Consider the following 19583-nt stretch of genomic DNA (forward strand, 5'->3'; position numbering starts at 1 on the left):
ACGGGGACTACATTCTCGAACTAAAACCTCCCCTTTGTTTGAAAGCGTGCGCCAATGATTGGGTGGAATTAAGACATGTCCAATAGCCTATCAAGTCAAGAAAAAAGGCTCTGCTAACACGAGAATACCAAGATTTTAACATTGCAACGACCGTGGCTGCGTGAGTAATTATCGCACCCTGATGAAAAATTTGTTAACGAAATGTCGCCAACAGGATCAGGCAAGAGCAAATATACTTTTGCCGTAATTAGTCAGATGAATTGTTATCTCTGTTTGGTGAGAAAATGTCTGATGTAGGATTCCCTCCGTATGCGACTATGTGCTGCGAAAAAGATACTTCAGAAATCTTCGATTGTGGCTTCATTCCCAAATTCAGGTATCACATGGGCATTAGATCTTATACTATTGGGAGACTCGGCTCCAGCTCTATTATTGCAATGCACAGCTAATGAGTAGCTATGGTAGTTCATCACAGCATTGATCCGGCAAAACAATATGGTCGAAAATACACCTAGAAATAAAGATATATGAATACAAACAAAGGCAATATTTCGTGACAATTGCAATGTAAGCATTCGATAATAATCTATTTCCCTATATACACATTAAAATGCCTATATCTACCTACACGTCGGCTATATAAAATAGTGCAGTACAGACCATTCACCTGCAGTTGTATTTCGTGTGCTTTGCAGTGTATTGGGTGGTCTGCAGGTACGGTAGCTTTCGAAAAGTGTGTACGTACGGCGTACGCATAGACAAGAGCTTTCATTGCTCTGCGTTCCATACGGCGATATGTTTTTTCGAATGCTTATTACCTGTATGAACGTTATACCTCGTAATTTGTATATGGTCTGCTTCCTCCCACACTACAGTTTGTATCTTAACTTCCAATGCCTTTCTATTCAGTTCCACGTACACATTCTATCCAACGCTTGTTTTCTGGTAGATGACCAACTATTGTACGCAAATTAAACTGGAAAACGCAAAGTCTGGTACACCGGTAGATCGTCCCCTGGGTAGTTTCTAGTCCGCGACAAACTTTGCAATTGCAAAACGTATTATGCCTGTAATTAACACGTGCGTATATTCTGCAACGAGCTATGCACCAAATAGGTTTAACTTGAGGGTATTTTTCGTGATCGCGATGGAGGCAATGCCGTGTCACACGGCTGTGGTAGTTAATTCGATTAAACAGCAATTGCAGTCTACTCTGTTCTGGATCAATTCGAAGAAGCAAGTAAGTGGTTGCTTCTTGTCTGGCTTTTAAAAGACGGCAAAGCTGTTGCTTATTTGACACGTTCGGCGTATAGATCGTTCGCTCCGCGACAATGGATATCAGTTGATGTTCAGGTTCACCGGGGATATGTATAGACTAGTTACCTAGACTAGGTATTCCTGATGTTAACTCATTCAATACCACATTGCTTTCACGTGACGTGCTTCCCCGACGCACTTCTCGTCGGACGTTGTATCGGGATATAAAACTCATGATCACAAATCGGTTTCTCATAGACCGGAACTGCAACCGCGACTTCCTGCAGTGAATATGCGGTCAAGGCGAAATAGTCGCCTCCGCATTATGTATTATTGGATGTTTCGCCGTTTACTACTGTAACTCTAACATTTATTTCCCCAGAATTTAATCATACACAGAGGTACTTATAGTACTTTCAGCATTTAGCATTATGACTACTTCAACTGCTATCACCGCGGTTCTAGCTTTGCTCCTGCAACTGGCAATGGGAAAAAGTATTGTTGATCGCCTGGACGAATGTACATATGAAGGAAACATGTGTAGCATCGACACGCACTGTATTAAAGACATGATCGGTAAGTATCAAACTAGCACACAAATATTCTACGACAGTTTTGTTTCAAGCTGTATTAGTCAGTCCCCAAGATTACCGCATCTCCATAGCTTTCGCACAGTAAGCTAAGCCAGGGGGTTTCTTTATGATCGTTTCTATCGCTATCCTCATCGCTTTATCAATAAAACACAAGTAGAAAAGCACGGGGCAGGTACTGACATCTTCGCTAATCAGGATGGTTCATTTAGTTTTAGAAACTAATGTATACTTCCTATGATCATTCGCTGCCTTATGATGGACCGTGTTCAAGATGTATTCCGGGAAACGATTAGAACTGATGCATGTCGACTGGCCGTTAAATCTTTTCTCGCAATGTAGATTCGTACATGTACATCGAAGGATGCCTTTATATGAAACACAAACCAGACAAGCTGGTCGATACCGACGAACAATTATACTTCACCCCTGGTCAATACGTTACCGATAGCCAGATGCCCGCGAACTGGACATACTCGGTATATCTCAGGTAAGCTGATTGATGGTGACCTATACACTAGAGATGGTGTGAACCTCTGAAAGGTTCAGGTTCGTGTGAACGCGAACGTGAACCTCATGACGTCACGTGACGTCATATTGCTAATTCCAACCCCCCATTTCAGTGAAGTGATAGCATATATTAATGTAGATTGTAGAGTTGTCCACGATACCTAGCAACGACTCGGGCCACAATGCTGAAGTACATAGTGACGTTTTAAACGTCGCCGAATGTATCAACTGGGGCAATCAAATGATATAATAATCCCATAAATCAATACCCTCCGTCCTTCGCCAACAATTTCGACTAGGACTTGCAAGGAACATAAGCCTACGCCTTAAACGGTATAGGCCAGGCCGGACAATGTATTCGGCGTCCGAGTGTAATTGCGACGCTAATATTGAGCAGAGTGCAAAACGGGTGTAGACCTTTCTGTACTTGCTATCGATATTACCCCTTTAACAAGTTACACAACAGTAGCCAACACCCCAATCGCACGGATTTGGTTTTCATGATACAATAAACATATGAAATCAAGATTGACCCCGTACGCCTGATAGATTTTTTTACATCAGGCAACGATATCAATTTAATTGATTGGTTGAATAAGCATCATTCGCTTACCACCTACATGTGGTGTATTTAACTCTTGATGTTGTGTGATTGTGGGTGAAGCTCACAGCAGAGATTCACTAAATATAAACCAACGTAAAGCTGGATATTTCGAGCAATCATTTGTAACAAAGCAAGTAAAATGTTTGAGATTGCCAGGGTACATGCTCGTTTAGTGTTGATAGTTTTATGCTGCCAGCGCCATGCATAGAGTGTGGCCCGCAGTTGAAATGCAATAAATTTCAACAAAAGATGTTATAATGAAGTGAAAATTGTAATACATGAAAAAGGTTCACAGTGCAGAACCTACCAAGGTTCGTTTGTGAACGTGAACCTATAAATTTCCAAGGTTCACACACAGAACGCGAACGTGAACCTCACGTTCACACCATCCCTACTATACACCGCTTCGATCTTTTCATTGTCGTAATTAACAATATATTCATATTGTCAAATTTACTCCACTCGAATCTACTTCTAAAAGATCTTGTATTGTAATAATGGGGCACACGCACGCAACTCTATAGAGCTTATCGCCTTTTCAAGCCTTGTGCTCCACGACACAAATTTCATAATATTCATAGGTCTTCGATTTCTTGTATTCTCGGTAAGGTCTTTCAACCCTCTCGCACTCATTCTTCAGTTGCTCTCACTCCCACGAATCTCTATCTTGTGTCTGGATGTGCTGTCCTGTTCCGCGGTGGAGATCACACATCTCTTTTGAATTCATGGTTTTATTGATACTGTGGCTTGTTTTGGTTACGATATTAGTTTATATGTGCGAAGCGAGTATTGTTTTCCCAATGGTTCGACGTTAAGTTGATGAAACTTAACATTTGTTCTTGGGTTATTTTTCTTTTGCAATCAGCCTACGTAATACATATGCTGAACTGTGAGCACCAGCAGTTGATAATAGTAACCACTCGATACGTGTATTCTACAGAGACAGATCTAATTCGGGGCATATGGAGTTAGTTGAGGATTGCTGCGACCTACCTCCCAACGGCGAATGTTTCATGCCAGCCACGCACGACGTAAACAAGCAATACATCGCCGTATTCCCGTATAACGACGAGTACGATTGGAGAAAGTATTGCATGTACAAGGTGGAAAACAGTGAGTGTCAGATAAGTTCAGTTTATCAAGAATTTCGCCATTTCAAAACACCACAAGGTTACGATAAAAAAAAAACATGAAAAGTAATAGTCGAAACGACTGTTTTGATCAAACGTCGGCAACTCGATTCATAGGCGTGCGATATGGGTGGGGATAATCCCATTCCCTAACGTGAGACAGCGATGTATATTTGTGCCCAACCCGGCTTCGAATTCTGGAACCAATATATCTATCGAAAGCAAATTGGCTGATGCTAGTGAAGAGGTGGTTAAAGTGGTCACTCAAGTAGGCTACAAGCAGATGTAATACGGTATGATTCTAACATGTCTGATTTTCCTGGAAATGCTTCAGAGCCGTAAAGAGCCAATAAGCTTGGTGCAGACATTTGCCATTCTCTTGCTTATGAGAATGAATTATTTGACACGAACAGAACTTTTGTTGTATTCCTGTCTAATTCCGAATGGAATTCAATCTCGTTTAGCGAATTCAGTAAGTACGTACTGTTTCGCTATAATTCTAATGAAATTCGGAGAAGCGAAATATTTTCTAGTATCTAACTCTGGGTAGGCTAATACAATACACAGGCCCAGTACATTCCTGAATACCTTGAACGGACAACCAGACTTGCACTATGTACCAATCTACAGTTTTTTGATATTCACAGTGTTTCGACTACATTGGTCATTTTACACCACGCCGATATTTTTTATTTTGATTCCGTACTTACCGACTTGTAGCACGGCCCATTTCTAGGCTTTTATAAGACACTGTTACTTACACGGATCACGTGGCGAGGAGCCAGTATAAACCTCCAACACTTTTTGAAAAATGATTAGTTGTAGTATTGCGAGTTATGAAAACTGAGTAGTTCTATAGTTTTAGTAGCGTATTTTGAAAATTGAGTAGCTCTAGCTCTTCGTTGCGAATTAAAAAAATCCAGGAGTTTGCGTAAGTCGTCATAGAACAGTTGATTATCGTTTTCTTCGCTGTCTTTCAGTCGCGCCAATCGAAGACTGCGTGGAAGGAGAGGAAATTTTCATGCCTTGTTACAAGTACGAAAATGGAGAGAGGATTACGGTTTACCCTTTCGTCCCCGCGTAGGTGCGACAGATACCGTTGGAAACCCGCTGGAAAATAGAGCTTCACGCATGACATCTTCGATCTACACGCATGATGATTATATCAATAGAAATTGCAATCATTTTGTATACAATACAATGGTATATATTGAAAGAGCGATACACTGCACAATATGCTGCGCATATATATGATGCTTTGGATACGTCGAATGATTAAAATACATCGAATTAGCTGACTAGGGTGGATAACATAAAGTTAGCTTATCTGGGAGAATGCTAATCGACAGATTAACAGTTAATCGTGATAACCAACTTCGCTGGATTAAAAGTTTCACCAGACGATTGAGGATCATCCTGGCGCGGAATCTTATCCCACTCGACGAGCCACGAGTAACCGTTTTAATCACACGATTACCGTTCTCGCGGATAAGCTAACTTTATGGTCGCCACCCTTAAAACATATAAGAGTAAACTTAACTGGTCCATGGTTGGACATATAAGCATGCGACACATGAGCATGTGGGTTAAATTACGGGTTCAGCTTTGATTTAGGGTTGGGTTAGTGTTACGGTTGGGGTTAGGTTATACATAAGGATGAATTTCAGGGAATTTCAAAAACTGAAGTGTCCCATGCTCAACTGTCGCATTTCTTTGTGTCGCATGCTCATATGTCGGGCAACCAACTTATCTACGGTACCGAATATGCGAATGATTGGAAATGAAAAAATCTGTAGCATATGGTAACAAATGATAGTTGGTTTATAAAGCAATCGATGATACGAGAAACAAATACACAAGATTAAATAGTGAAGACAATCTTATAGTTGATTTGTAGAGCTTCTTGGAGGTACAGAACTTCAATATACAATTGTATAGTTTCGTCATATTGAAATGAGCCCGAACATTTTCGGCTGACACTCGTCGGGGGTAATCGTCAGCAACTAGTAGAGATTTGGAAATAACATGGTACATCAACAATCGTACCACAAAATATGACTTCACCGACATGAAATTTCGACCTATCGAGGCGAGGGAGCGCTCAAGCTCAATGTAATATTTTTAGATGGTACACGAACTCCTATAGGCACAGACTTAGCTGGCGTATTTTGATTTGTGATAAACATTCCCAGCTCTTGGTGGAAAACCGTGATCAACCGTGCGATTAATTGACACGAGTAATTTATCACTAGGAAGAGACATCAGATTACACACTATTATATTGAAAACCACTAAAAAATTGCAAACATAATTCGAACTAAAAATCGCCGTCGAACGCATGTTTGGTTCTGATGCAACCAAAGCACACATCATACAACAAAGTCGTATAGCAACAGTAATTGTAAGCTGGCAGTGGGAAAGTTACTTGCTGCCAATTACATATGAATGGTAAATATACGTGGTAGTGCGTATGCCATATCTCGAACCATGAAAAAAAAATCGGTGAAAATTATGAAAATTCGAATTATGTAAGTAGACTTTCTGTATAATTCGCTGTCGTCAATCGTACTGAAGTCGAAGGAACGTCGTCAATTTTTACTCAATGACAAGTAGAAGTGACACTTTTCAAGACGGGTCAAAATACTTCAAGTAGAACTAGAAAATGGAGGTCTGAAGAGTACTCAAGTAGGTAATTTCAAAAGTAGATTAGTTTTAATTGCAATCCTTTTCGCGACTAATGCAAAACGATAACGACACTGCAAATCGAAGCAAGTTTCCAAAATAAATTAAGTTACTGTTGTACAGGTGCTATTTTGCCCATTCGGTATCACAATCTCACTATTAAAGGTGACGCATACAGACCCCAAACCTGCTATCTACTTTCCAAATCGGAAGTCTAAAAATGAGTAGATTTGCCCAAAAAAACTTTCGTGTAGAAGCTGAAATAATCGAAAAACAACAGCTCGAGTAAGTACCAAGTAGCGCAAGAACGCAAAACCTACTTCAGCACTCCGAAATAACACAATTCGCTACTGACCACCTCCGCAAGTATAGATGATGTAAGACAAAAGAAATCTTCAACCCCATTCAATGACTTCGTATTAATTGGTTAAGTATCGGGAAAGGGATTATGAGTCCACTGTAGAGATGAAATACGGTGCTGCACCAGCCGAACTAAATCAGGTACTCGGTTGACTCTGGTTTTGTCCCGGGTCCATGCCTCTCTGACGGAAATACTCGGTGACCTGAGTCGGGACTTCGGCCAGGACCGCTCTCGCTAAGGCGATGGCGCCTTTGCTTTTGTAATCCCGAAACGGTACAAACTGCACGATATCCCTTGATATACGGGCACCAGTCACATCCTTCAGTACGCCATCGTCCCCATCGAGAGCTTGCATCAGAGTGAAATCAGCCTGACCCACGCCTGCAATGATAATAGACATGGGAAGATGCGACGCACGCACGATAGCCTTTATCGTTTCCTCCATATCAGTAATGACTCCGTCTGTGATGATTAGCAGCACGAAGTAATTTTGAGGCGTAACTTGCTTTGCTTGCGCGTCTTCCGCGAATCTAGATACGTGATTTATGATCGGAGAGAAATTGGTAGGTCCCCAAAATCTGACTTTCAAAATAGCTTGTTGATACGCGGCCACAATACCGTTCACGCCATTACAATACGGGTTGGTTGGCTGGAAATTTAGAGCGAATTCGTGGGAAACGCGATCATCGGGCGGTATCTTAGCGCCGAATCCGAAAGCTGGGAATAATTTATCGGTGTCGTAATCTTGAACTACATTACCAACAGCGTATAAGGCCTGGACGTATTCATTCATGAACTGGGGATTGTTGAAGTGTAACGAATTCGGGTCTCTAGGGTCGCCGTTTGAGCCTGTGAAATCAACGCCGACTGTGAAGTTAATTTGCAAGCCTCCGAAGACGTAATCAAGAAACGAGTGACGTCTCTGTATTTTAGCATCAGAAAATTTGATCACTCCAGAATTCTTGTACGATTTTTTGGACTTCTTCTTTTTGTCGTTGATGCAGAAATATTCGTCCTGCCCGCCGTTTAGGATGTCATCGACTGTCATGGTAAACTCGCCTATCAAGTCATGATCGCCGTCTTTGTCCCAATCGTAGCATTTCACAGATATTTTACGTTTTATGTTACCCTTACATAGGCCCTGCATCGGTATGCGCATTATTGGCCACGCCGGATCTAACGTGTTTTTCACTACCGGCGACCGGTAAGACATGGACCACGTCTGGTCGTCGTTTTCCCGCCAAAATTCAAGATACGGATCAGACTTTCCAAGGAAGTCTTTGTTATCGAGTTTCTTGCCCTTCACGGACACAACCAAGTCGTTGTTGTCGGTACACTCTTCTGCTTCGATTTTAATACTACTTTTGCCCGCTTGCTTTTTGCCTTTCTTAAATAGCGGCTGTTTGTAAGTCTTCGCGGAGACTATACTTCCGAGTGTGCATTTTAGCTTTCCCAGATAATCATCATCCTTCAACGAGGCGGTGTCGTTATCGACGTCGTAAATCTTGAATCTCAGCTTCTGAACTTCTTCGAAAAGATAGTCGACAGATATTTTCTTACTGAAGACAGGGCAGCTTTCGTTTTTGACGCGTTCCGTGCGCGCTATTTCGTACCACGACTTGCTCGATTCGTCGTATCCTTGCAGCAGACACAGAGGATCCGATTCGGACGTCAGATCTTTCTTCAGCAAGTCTGAGCATGATATTGACAATTCTATTTTGGAAACAAGGCCCGCCATTGTGTCTCTGAAACGATGATTGATATTTTGAGAGTATTTGAAAGTGGGTCGAACATACGTGGCAAATCAACTGACAAATTTCATTTGTCTGTTCTCGAGTCCACGATTCGGCAACCGCAAGTCTATGCCAGCAAAAGTATTCCATATATCATTTGAATCACTCATTAACCTGTTCTGTCTACGCCTGCATTTTATCACTTTTGTATTTGCGAATTCAGCCAGTTTCCTTTTAGGATAAATACTAGCGCGATTTTGGGGATTGTCGGATGGATGTTTGTCACACCATCGACACCGACTTTGCCTGTACCCGTGCTAACATAGTGACACGTGCCTTCGTCGTCATGGCTTGCCAATTTTTAAACACTTCTGCAGGCTGCCGTTACTCCAGATATAATACTACACTAGTAGGCAGAGGATTGTTTTATGGTTGGGGTCGCCAACTCAAGTCGGGTCGCGGGCCACTTTTCAAATTTCGCAGAGGCCGAGGGCCGCATGAACTCAATATCGAGACACAATAGGCCACACAGTCTAACAACCACTTTTAAAAAAATCTACGTCAGTTTAACGCTGTGCATGTGAAAGTGCACTCTAAAATGATATTTCACTAAAGAAATACAAATACAACAAAAATATCATTGTCATCACTTTCATTCTTCTTTGAACCATGAGCTGCCCACGAAAACACTTTTCAGCCACTAAGGGGTCGATTTGGGGTTTGCTAGACACGGTACTTTCTGGAAAACTATCTCATCGTAAAGCTTGATCTTGTGGGAAAGCCCTAAGTCGTTTTCTAAGCGTCTCGGTCTTGGCAGAGTCTGAGCCATTGCAAGTCAAGGTAACCCCTCCATATCAGCTGAATATTCCTCCATGGAATGCTATTACCACCGCGGAAGCCGTAACAGCTAGTGAGGACTGGTGATGGGCCCAGGAGAATACCTAATTTGAACAACGACAATATTTTTAAACGGAGATCAATTTCATCATTTAAAAATGTTTTAATACGCGATCTTCCAAAATCTTAAATCAGGTCGTGGGCCGCAAAGTATGACCTCGAGGACCATGCGGCCCGCGTGTTGGCGACCACTGATTTATGGACATCAGGTGGTTGGTATCTCAATCTATGAGATTTCGAATAAAAATGAATCTTGTGGTGTTTGAAAGGATAAAACTATTAATAAATGATGATCTCCGTATCATCTATTGCTGACGGTGACCCTGACAGGTGTCCGCATGGGTCCGTGGACATATGAGCATGCGAGACTTCGGCATGCGACAATTTGGCATGCGACACATGAGCAATGAGCATGTGGGTTAAATTACGGGTTAGGGTTGGATTTATGGTTGGGTTAGGGTTAGGCTTTAGGTTAGGTTAGGCTATATTTCGGGTTAGGGTAAGTTTTTGGGTTATACAGTCACATGCTGAAGTGACGCATGTCGCATGCTGATGTGTTCCATGCTGAACTGTCGTTTTCCATTGTGTCGCATGCTCATATGTCAGGCAACCGTCCGCATGAAAAGCATCGGATGAAATAAAATATGAATTTCATATTGAAGTGTAAGCTGAAGTTCTGCTCTCGTTATAATCTCTTTACTAACCTGGAGCGTTTCTCAAAGGAATGGTGTTAAATACAGTATAATAATTATTAGTTACTGTCTCTGACTGCTTCCTATCACGATTTTTAACTGCTGCTGTGCCTCGTTAGCTCCCAAAATAGAAAATGGCTACTGTCTTGATAGAGGACAAGGAATTGAAAGAAGCCACTCCCGATTCCAACTCCCCAGCTCCATAGCTGTCTTCGGAATTAACTACACTCGACAAGACGGACGGCTGGCTGCAACCCTATATAGTACATTATTCATGCCACATACTATAAAGGTGTAAGAATTGAATCAGAGCGATACAGTGCGTGACACCCCTTATAAAAGTTTAATTGGAACTCCTATACACGCTCAGATAATTTGGTTACCAAATAATTTCCTACGACGTTGCTAGCAAACCAGTTTGGAGGAAGACAGACCTTCCTTGCGACTAGATAAGCTGCAAATGATTGGACCTAAACTATATATCGACTGATTTTTAAATAAAGATTAAGCCAAAGGGGAAGACATTTACAAATATTTGCATTACGTGTGGTATTTGATTGGTGTTCACTGTTCACTTTTCAATGGTATTCATTTATAATACTTCAACCAGAATTCCACAAAGCGCTTGTCAATAATTCAGAGCACACACTGTAATATAATCTCATATTGCGCTTGCGATCGATAGCTGCGTATTCCAGCCAGAGATGGGCGGATTCCAAATTTTGGGAATCCGTATCCGTCCTGATCCGACAGTCAAATAGGATTTCGGAGTCCGACAGTTGAGCAACAAAATTCGGATCCGAAAAAATCCTGCTATTGCTTTAGTGCTATTTCACATTAAATATAGCCTGCAAAACAGATATGAACATTATATCAACAAATTAGTATCAAGTAATGCCTTACACGGGTTTATTTATATCACATTTCGAATCAATAATGTTAGGTACGGTATATATCTTGAATATAAATGCGAGTAGTAGGAACTAGGCAGGGGAAATGAGCTAAAAAGACTGTGAGATCAGAGATAGCTATATTAGTTGCTTTACGGAGAGGGTAAACATAGTAACCCAGGCATGCCATGATGGGAACAACAAAATCAGATATTGTGGATTGTGACTAGGCCAAGACAACTAGGCCTATAGTACTACTGAAGAATGGAACTAAATTTTCACAAGAAGTGGCATAGTCACAGAACAGACATGTATCAAACAAATGGGATTAATCAAAATTATCACTTGATAGAGCAGCAATGAATAGGAAATATATATAATATTATATATAAACAGCATGATGATGTGCACAATCAATCAGAGAGTGCCGGTGGCACTTCAGTTCTAGTGTGTTTCCGAAATCATAAACATGACCAATTGACCATGCCAGCATATATTCATACATTACCACACCACACAATCATTCAGAAATCTGAACCACCAGTTACATCTGCAATAACACCGACACCTCGCTTTTCTGTCATCCTGACAACTGATATCAAGTACCCTAATGGCTTATAACAGGAAGGATAAGAATCAATATCTGAGGAACAACTGAATTCGCCTGCTGGAGCCTGCCTTCGTCCTCATCTCATCCAGCAGTAATCTCATCACTACAGAAACTTTACTTATGTTGCTTACGCATTTCAACGACGTGACCGGTATTAGCGGTTTCAACGTTGTCATTTATTGTCGGAACCAGCCTGGGCTTGATCCATAGCAATGAATGCATTTAACTACGGAAGTAATATCGAAGCAGATTTTTTCATTGAATATAAGATATCTTGAACCTTTATCACCCAATATTTGTTATGAATATCAATCCTGTTTAAATCCGGCTCATATGACAGTTTCAGAATCCGGCTCCGATCCGGCCACAGTAAAATTCATCAAAATCCTGCTCCGGCTCCGGCACCGGACTGTGGCCATCTCTGATTCCAGCACAGTGCAGCCTGCAGCTTTAGCAAAATATGGTGATAATGATAGGGCGCTCGACATGTTCACACAATATGCTTCGAATCATAATATTTTTGTAGTTCCATCACTAAGGAAATGGTGTCATCTTAATAATACCGTAGTTTTATTACTCGTGCAGCAAACTTATGATATAATGTTCTAATGTACGAGACGTAGTTTGTTTGTTTCTTTGAGGACGCTGATTAAATATATGACAGAACTTGCCTCTGACAATTTCAAATATTTGCACAATTTATGCGTTCTGCTTTAGGACATACCATTCTCAAGAATATTTCCTCTTCAATCACATTGTATACCATGTAGGTCTATCTTGGAGCCGCATAATTGGCTTAAGCATTTGGATGGATTTGCATAATTTTCTGCATGAAATTGCTTCAAACAATGTTCATAATAGAGTGAGATTATAATATTTCACGAGGCAAAGCTGTAGAATTACTTTTCCTGATTTTTCCTAGAGTTATCTTGTATAGTAGTTTCTGTGTCTCACTTCATTAAACAGTCAGTAACTGCAGTCTACAGTCGGCCAGAGTGTGCTGAGCAATGTTCCCTCTAATTTTTGACGAATCTGCGCACACTCACCAACTCACTGCACAGTCCCTTGGACAACAGTGCCTTACTACAAAATAGAAGGTCATCACTTCGGATTTTTTGTGCGCAACCTAGATTTTCTGTGCGCAGAGACCGTGTCAGCACTGCGCATTTGCGCACTGCGCAGCTTAGAGGGAACATCTGTGCTGAGGACATAGATATCCTTGTTTGGTTCTTCAGGTATATTGTCTATAGACTTCGGGACATTAGAAGGATCAGCTTCCACTACCTGAATGGCTAACTATCCCCATGCCAAATTTTAATAAAGTAAAAATACACAAGTTATTACTATTACGAATTATTATTTCCTGTACACGGACCGTACTAAGACTACTTGGAGTAGCCATGGTGCAAAAAAGAAAGTGTATAATGCACAATGTCTGCTAGAACAAGAACTGTTGCTGGAATTGGGAAAATGCAGGTAGCTAAACCGTCCAGAGTAGTCAATAACTTTGAAAAGTACTTCAAGTAGATTTTGCGTATTTGCACCACTTCTACTCGAGTTTTCAGTTTTTAGGTCAAGAATACTAGCTTTTTTACTTAATCACTACTTCTACTTGAATACTGACTACTTTGATCAAATTTCCCACCAATAAACCTGATCCTAGAATCTCCCAATGAAGTATTCTAGAGAAAAATCTGGCACGTTACCATAAATGCGAGCCAGCAATTGCCTAATTCACTATTATCTCATCAAACCTGTCCAGTCCTCAATCAAACAACGGTTTCACGACTCGTCACACTTGCCACGTACACGACCAACTTGGTCAAAATATTGTTGAATTTAACTGTAAATGATAACGAAAATACTATTAAATGCTGTGTACTCTACTAGGCGTCAAAAATTTACATAGGTAACTAAAGCATCAGAGAGTGCAATCACTTTTAATGAAATAATCTACGAACAATTCAACCAACAGCACATCTGACAGATTACAATCCAATACCTAAATGCAGAGGGCACAGTTGTTGTAGTGCATTAATACAGTATTAAAAGTAGACCATTGAAGTAATTGTTGGAAGAGTCACAGCAACATGATTACATGGCGTCGAAGTATCTTGGGGCATATATTCAAGTTTTTCAATTCAAAGTAGCCTATTGTCATAGGGACTAAAACACTATTTTAGCAACTCAGCTTATTCTTTCAATTTCAACACCAGGTGACACACAATATCTATTTCTTTTGCAAGTACCACAGCAATGACATCTAACATACATTGCGGTATCACTTCTCAAACTTTCATATACATTGAAACTCAATTTTATAAAGGAATCACCATGTGACTGCTCGACATAAAGATGTAGCCTATAAAGTAACGAGTTGAATGGTATAGTAGCCAATAGTGCCTCAGAGTAATAGCCCAATTATCCAGGGCTTAGTATTACACTTTTGACAATGACAGAATTAGTCTAGAAAATGGGTATGCATATAAATCAAGTGATATGAAGATATGCAATATTAGGCATGACGCGAACCCCAAATCATAGACATTACAAATTGAAGTATTTAGTGCCTTTTTCTTACACATGACATCATTATTGGGTGGTACTTTTCGCTGAATGAAATTGGTCCAATGTCACATAAAGTACGTTGCATTGTTTGAAAGCGCATTGACAAATGTACGATCATCATCACCAAGTCATGGTAGTGCCATTTGATATTGTAAGCTGCCATGTGTCATGGTGAGACAACGACAATAGAGTACAATAATTATACATATCGTCGTACACTGCTCATATAAAATATTGATCAAAGGAGGAAATCACAACGATGACCAACTGTAGGTCTCAAATCAAGCTTGACCATGGTGACAAATTCCATTCTTAGAGGTGGGCAGACACATGACTTGAAATTGGGTTGAGAAGTTATGGGACGCACACGTTGAAATACTTGGGTACACAAATATAAAAATAATCGGATGATAATAATATAGACTGGAATCACAACGAATGTCCCCAATATTGCGAATAAATGGCAAAAAGATTTCAGAATACAAGCAAATGCGGAACGAGGATATAGGTCTACCGCCAAATCATAATTCACAGCAAAACTACAGGGTTACCATTGTATCAAACACACACAGCAAAACAATAAATTCAAGAGCATGCATGATCGAATGGAAACAATGGCACAAATATTCTATAGAGGATAACGCCATATGTCGCTTGGTAACTTGGATGTATATATTACATTACATCCAAGTTGCCAAGCAACATATGGCGTTGGACAATTTTGGTCATCACCAAAATGGACAAAAAAGGTCATCACTTCGACTTCCTTCTGCGCAGCTTAGACGGAGCAGTGGTTCCGAGTCACAAGCCATTCCTACTCACATAGTTTTGACTCGTGTCAAGTCGAGTCATTTTCAATTCACCACCGCCTCAGAGTGTTCAAGGTTCATTATCAAGTTCAAACCAGTTTCAAATCACTTCTACAAAAGTCATGTGTAACATCGAAGGCCTCGCATTCTTAATATACTCATTTCCTCACTCCTAACATGTTTATTCAAACAGATAAAGACAAGTTTTTCAAATTATTGGCCCTGATACCCGAGACTTGGATCCAGTCATATAGAATGTCTGGAGTGATGACTTGGTATGGTCAGGCGCAATATCTAGAGTACAAATCGAGTCATTACAACCCTGATTAATTAAGTAACCCACGCAAGTAATATTGGGATAGGAGAGATTGGATACCACTAAATATTGAATTGACAGCAGCCTGGAATACAAAATAACGAAATGTGTTAACATGTTAAGTAGTAAATATATGAAAATATATATATAACAGGATTTGGTGGTGGGGGAGCATCAATTTGGACGATTAGATTTATCATGGTCGACAGACACAGATGAAATTGTTAAAAAGAGCATTGAATTCAATACACATACACATATCGACATATTCAATTACTGTGGAGCTTTTTGCTGTAGTCCAGGTCCCGCAGCCATCCCTTTCATCTGAAAATACTTGGTGACTTGAGACGGTACTTCTGCCAAAACAGCTTTAGCGAGGCCAGCGGGTCCTGCTTTTTTAAGGGTGTGAAACGGAACAAATTGTACAATATCCCGCACGGCAGGGTGGCCGTATGGACTTTTCAGAACTCCGTCGTCACCATCTAGCATTTCCATGGCTGAAAAATCAGCTTGCCCCACACCGACTATAATTATTGACATAGGCAGCTCTGAAGCACGTACAATTGCTGATCGCGTTTCATCCATGTCAGTAATAACACCATCAGTGATCAACAATAGAATGAAGTAATTCTGCGGAGTCGTTTGTTGACTTTCAGCATCTCTTGCAAACCGCGCTACGTGGTTGATGATGGGTGAGATATTAGTAGGTCCCCATAGTTTGACACGACGAACTGCGTTATGATAAGCTTGCAAAATCCCAGCTATTCCCGCACAGTATGGATTTTGCGGGTTGAAATTCAATGCAAATTCATGAGAGACGGTTTCACTTGGTGGTATTTTTGCCCCAAATCCAAACGCCGGGTAAAGATTATCGGTATCGTAATCTTGAACTACGTTTCCAACCGCAAAAAGTGCTTGAGCATATTCGTTTTGTACATTTGGGTTTATAAAATGCAGTGAATTTGGGGAATTTGGGTCGCCGTTTGATCCGGTGAAATCTATTCCGACTGTAAAATTGATTTGTAATCCGCCCATGATGTAATCCAAAAATGAGTAATGCTTGTCGATTTTTGATCCTACAATGGTGACGGTGCCTGAATTTTTATACGATGATTTTTTTGCTTTCTTTTTCGGGTTTATCACCGGAAAATCGTGTGGTTTTTTAGACTTATCTATCTCAGACACAGTCGTGAAGAACTCTCCAATTAAATCATGTCCACCATCACTGTCCCAATCGTAGCATATCACTTTGATTTTTCTGTCCATATTACCGCCGCATAGTGTGTGGAACGGAATATGAAATGGACGCCAAACGGGATTTAACGTGTTCTTGATAACTTCAGTACGATGAGCCAAGCTCCAAGCGCCTCCATCGTTTTCACGCCAGAATTCCAAATATGGATCTGATTTTCCCAAAAAATCCTTGTTATCGAGCTTGGTAGCTTTCACAGTAAGTGCAAGCACTCTGTTGTCGCTTATTTCGTCAGCAACGATAATTATTGAACTTTTCGATTTCTGCTTATGTTTCAACACTAAACGTTGTTGATAAGTCTTCCTCGACACAATGTTAGCCAAAGTGCATTCCATGGAGCCTAAAAAATCATCATCATCTAACGTTGCCGACGCGTTATCAATGTCGTAGATACGAAATCTCAGCTTTTGCACCGTTTCAAAGTAATAATCCACCGTTATTTTATGGCTGAAGTCTGGGTTGAGGTTGTTTTTCACTTGTTCTGTCCGTGCGAATTCGTACCAGGTTTGCCTCGTTTCGTCGAAGCATTCTAGCTGACATATCGGATCCGATTTTGACGTGACATCCTTATTGATCAGGTCCAGACAACTGACTGTGAGTTCTACTTTTGTAACAGGCACAGACGTAGCCATTGTAAGCATGTAAAGTATTCACTTCAGTTGTCTAATATTATTAACTTTTTAAAATATATATATATACCGTAGCCTGTTAATAAATTTTTTTCCAAACATTAAGTTAGTGATTTTGATTACACCTAGGCAACAGGTCAAAGCAAATCCCAACTGAATACAGTATCCAAAAGAATATCAATGTAACTCAAGACTTCTGCGATACATAATCAGTACACAGTCTACACACACAGTCTGATGACCTTATTCGATGCATAGGTAAATAGCAAGTTTATTCATTATTTACCGTTTTCATAAGTCAAATGATATTTCTGATATCATTTTTCTCATTTCTCAGATACAGTGGATCTCGAATATATAATTACGCTGTTAATAGTGGCGATAAGAGAAGTCGGGCTTGGTCTCGCATACAAAAGCTTTGCATTCATATCATTTATCACCTGACAAATTATGGATACTTTAACAGTAACGCCTATTTCAAGATGAGGCTGTAATGACATTTTGAGCCTTTGCAGCTGATATCGATTGTATGCCTTTGGTAGAATGAACAATAAGAATATACGGTAGTTATAAATTGGATGAACACAATTTCTTGCAAAACAATGACACTGAGCAATAGAGCAGGCTAAAAACTTCGCACTAATCAGCATGACCGACTCAAATTCTATAATCTCCACAACTGACTTGTTATCCGTGCATTTTTGTGACACTGTAAAAAAATCGTGAATTTTTCATGAGATAGAGGTAAGCCTATAATCGGGTAAGGCCCGGCATTTATCAGTCACCGCCGTGAATTACTGATGATTCGGGGCTTGTTAAGTTCTTCTCCGATAGCATTATTGCCTCAAGTGGGTCGACTGTATGTCTTTCTTGCCAACAATAACTATTGGTCCACAAAAATGTTGGGGATCAGCCGTAAGAGCACCAATTCTCATATATTATCTACATGTCCCTTATATTCACTACAAGCCACAATGAATTATTACCAGGGTGAAGTTAGCCCTCAACGATTTGGCCCTCAATGTAAAAATTACCAACTAACATACTCACGACAGCATGAATCCAATGGATCACCATTTTTCAAATATCGACCATGATCTATAAATCTCAAACGCCACAAGTAGTATTTTCATGAAATCAAATCAAAGCATTGCCCGGCAACAAACCTAGAACGATAATATTTTAAGGGCTGACTATGGTGATTCAACTATTACTAAGTCATAACCTAATATATTTCGCTTGACGAATCAAACCCGATCTGCAAATCCGAGGATCCGATGAAGATTCTCTGGTAAGACAAATTAACATGATCGCTCTACAGTGGAAAAAATAAAGAGCGTCGAATATTGGAATCAGAACTAATAAATCTAATACCTAGCACATTAATCACACACCGAGTCTTGACTTCTGACAGGAGCCGATTAGGGTCCAGATCAGAGGATGAAGATTCTCTGTTTAGACAAATTCACATGATCGCTCTACAGTGGTAAAAATAAAGAGCAAAGATTCGACACGGTTCATGTTCGCACTACACCTGACTAATTATCTGCAGAAATGGAAATGACTGTAACTCGAGAGATTGCGTAAGCCTAACTGGAAAGGTCAACGAGTTCGGACACATACGCAATTGTTATCTCATAGATTGCACATGCTATATTGAATACAGAACATCATTCTGAAGAACTACAGTTAGCAGCCTCGGAAATTCGGTCCCGGTACAGCATGGGAAATTTTGGCTTTGAGGCTGTCAAACGGACACACGGCTTACGGTCTATAGTGTCTTTATTTTTTACGCTGTAGATCTATCATGTTAATTTGTCTTAACAGAGAATCTTCATCCTCTGATCTGGACCCTAATCGGCTCCTGCCAGAAGTCAAGACTCGGTGTGTGATTAATGTGCTAGGTATTAGATTTATTCGTTTTGATTCCGATATTCGACGCTCTTTATTTTTACTACTGTAGAGCGATCATGTTAATTTATCTAAACAGAGAATCTTCATCCTCTGATCTGAACCCTAATCGGCTCCTGTCAGAAGTCAAGAGTCGGTGTGT

The 19583-nt window shown here is 40.4% G+C and overlaps 1 protein-coding gene and 2 pseudogenes across 2 annotated transcripts; 1 reads left to right on the forward strand and 2 right to left on the reverse strand.

The window, feature by feature from the left end:
- Positions 1-1604: 1604 nt before the first annotated feature.
- LOC145437709 (uncharacterized) lies at positions 1605-5307 on the forward strand. The gene is made up of 4 exons (XM_080314989.1): positions 1605-1833; positions 2190-2337; positions 3902-4074; positions 5072-5307. Exons 1-4 carry the CDS (start codon positions 1689-1691, stop codon positions 5173-5175), a joined length of 570 nt encoding a protein of 189 aa, XP_080171115.1. The 5' UTR covers positions 1605-1688; the 3' UTR covers positions 5176-5307.
- LOC145437708 (copine-3 pseudogene) lies at positions 5276-14578 on the reverse strand (annotated as a pseudogene). Its single transcript, XR_013914723.1, has 2 exons — positions 13711-14578; positions 5276-8879 (listed from the first exon to the last, which is right to left on the reverse strand). The product of XR_013914723.1 is annotated as a copine-3 pseudogene (transcript).
- Positions 14579-15918: 1340 nt separating this feature from the next.
- LOC145437710 (copine-3 pseudogene) lies at positions 15919-18078 on the reverse strand (annotated as a pseudogene).
- Positions 18079-19583: the final 1505 nt, after the last annotated feature.

The sequence above is a fragment of the Botryllus schlosseri genome, chromosome 4 (assembly GCF_051294905.1).
Source record: "Botryllus schlosseri isolate E-star chromosome 4, Bs_hap1, whole genome shotgun sequence".
In the NCBI taxonomy this organism is placed as follows: Eukaryota; Metazoa; Chordata; class Ascidiacea; order Stolidobranchia; family Styelidae; genus Botryllus; species Botryllus schlosseri.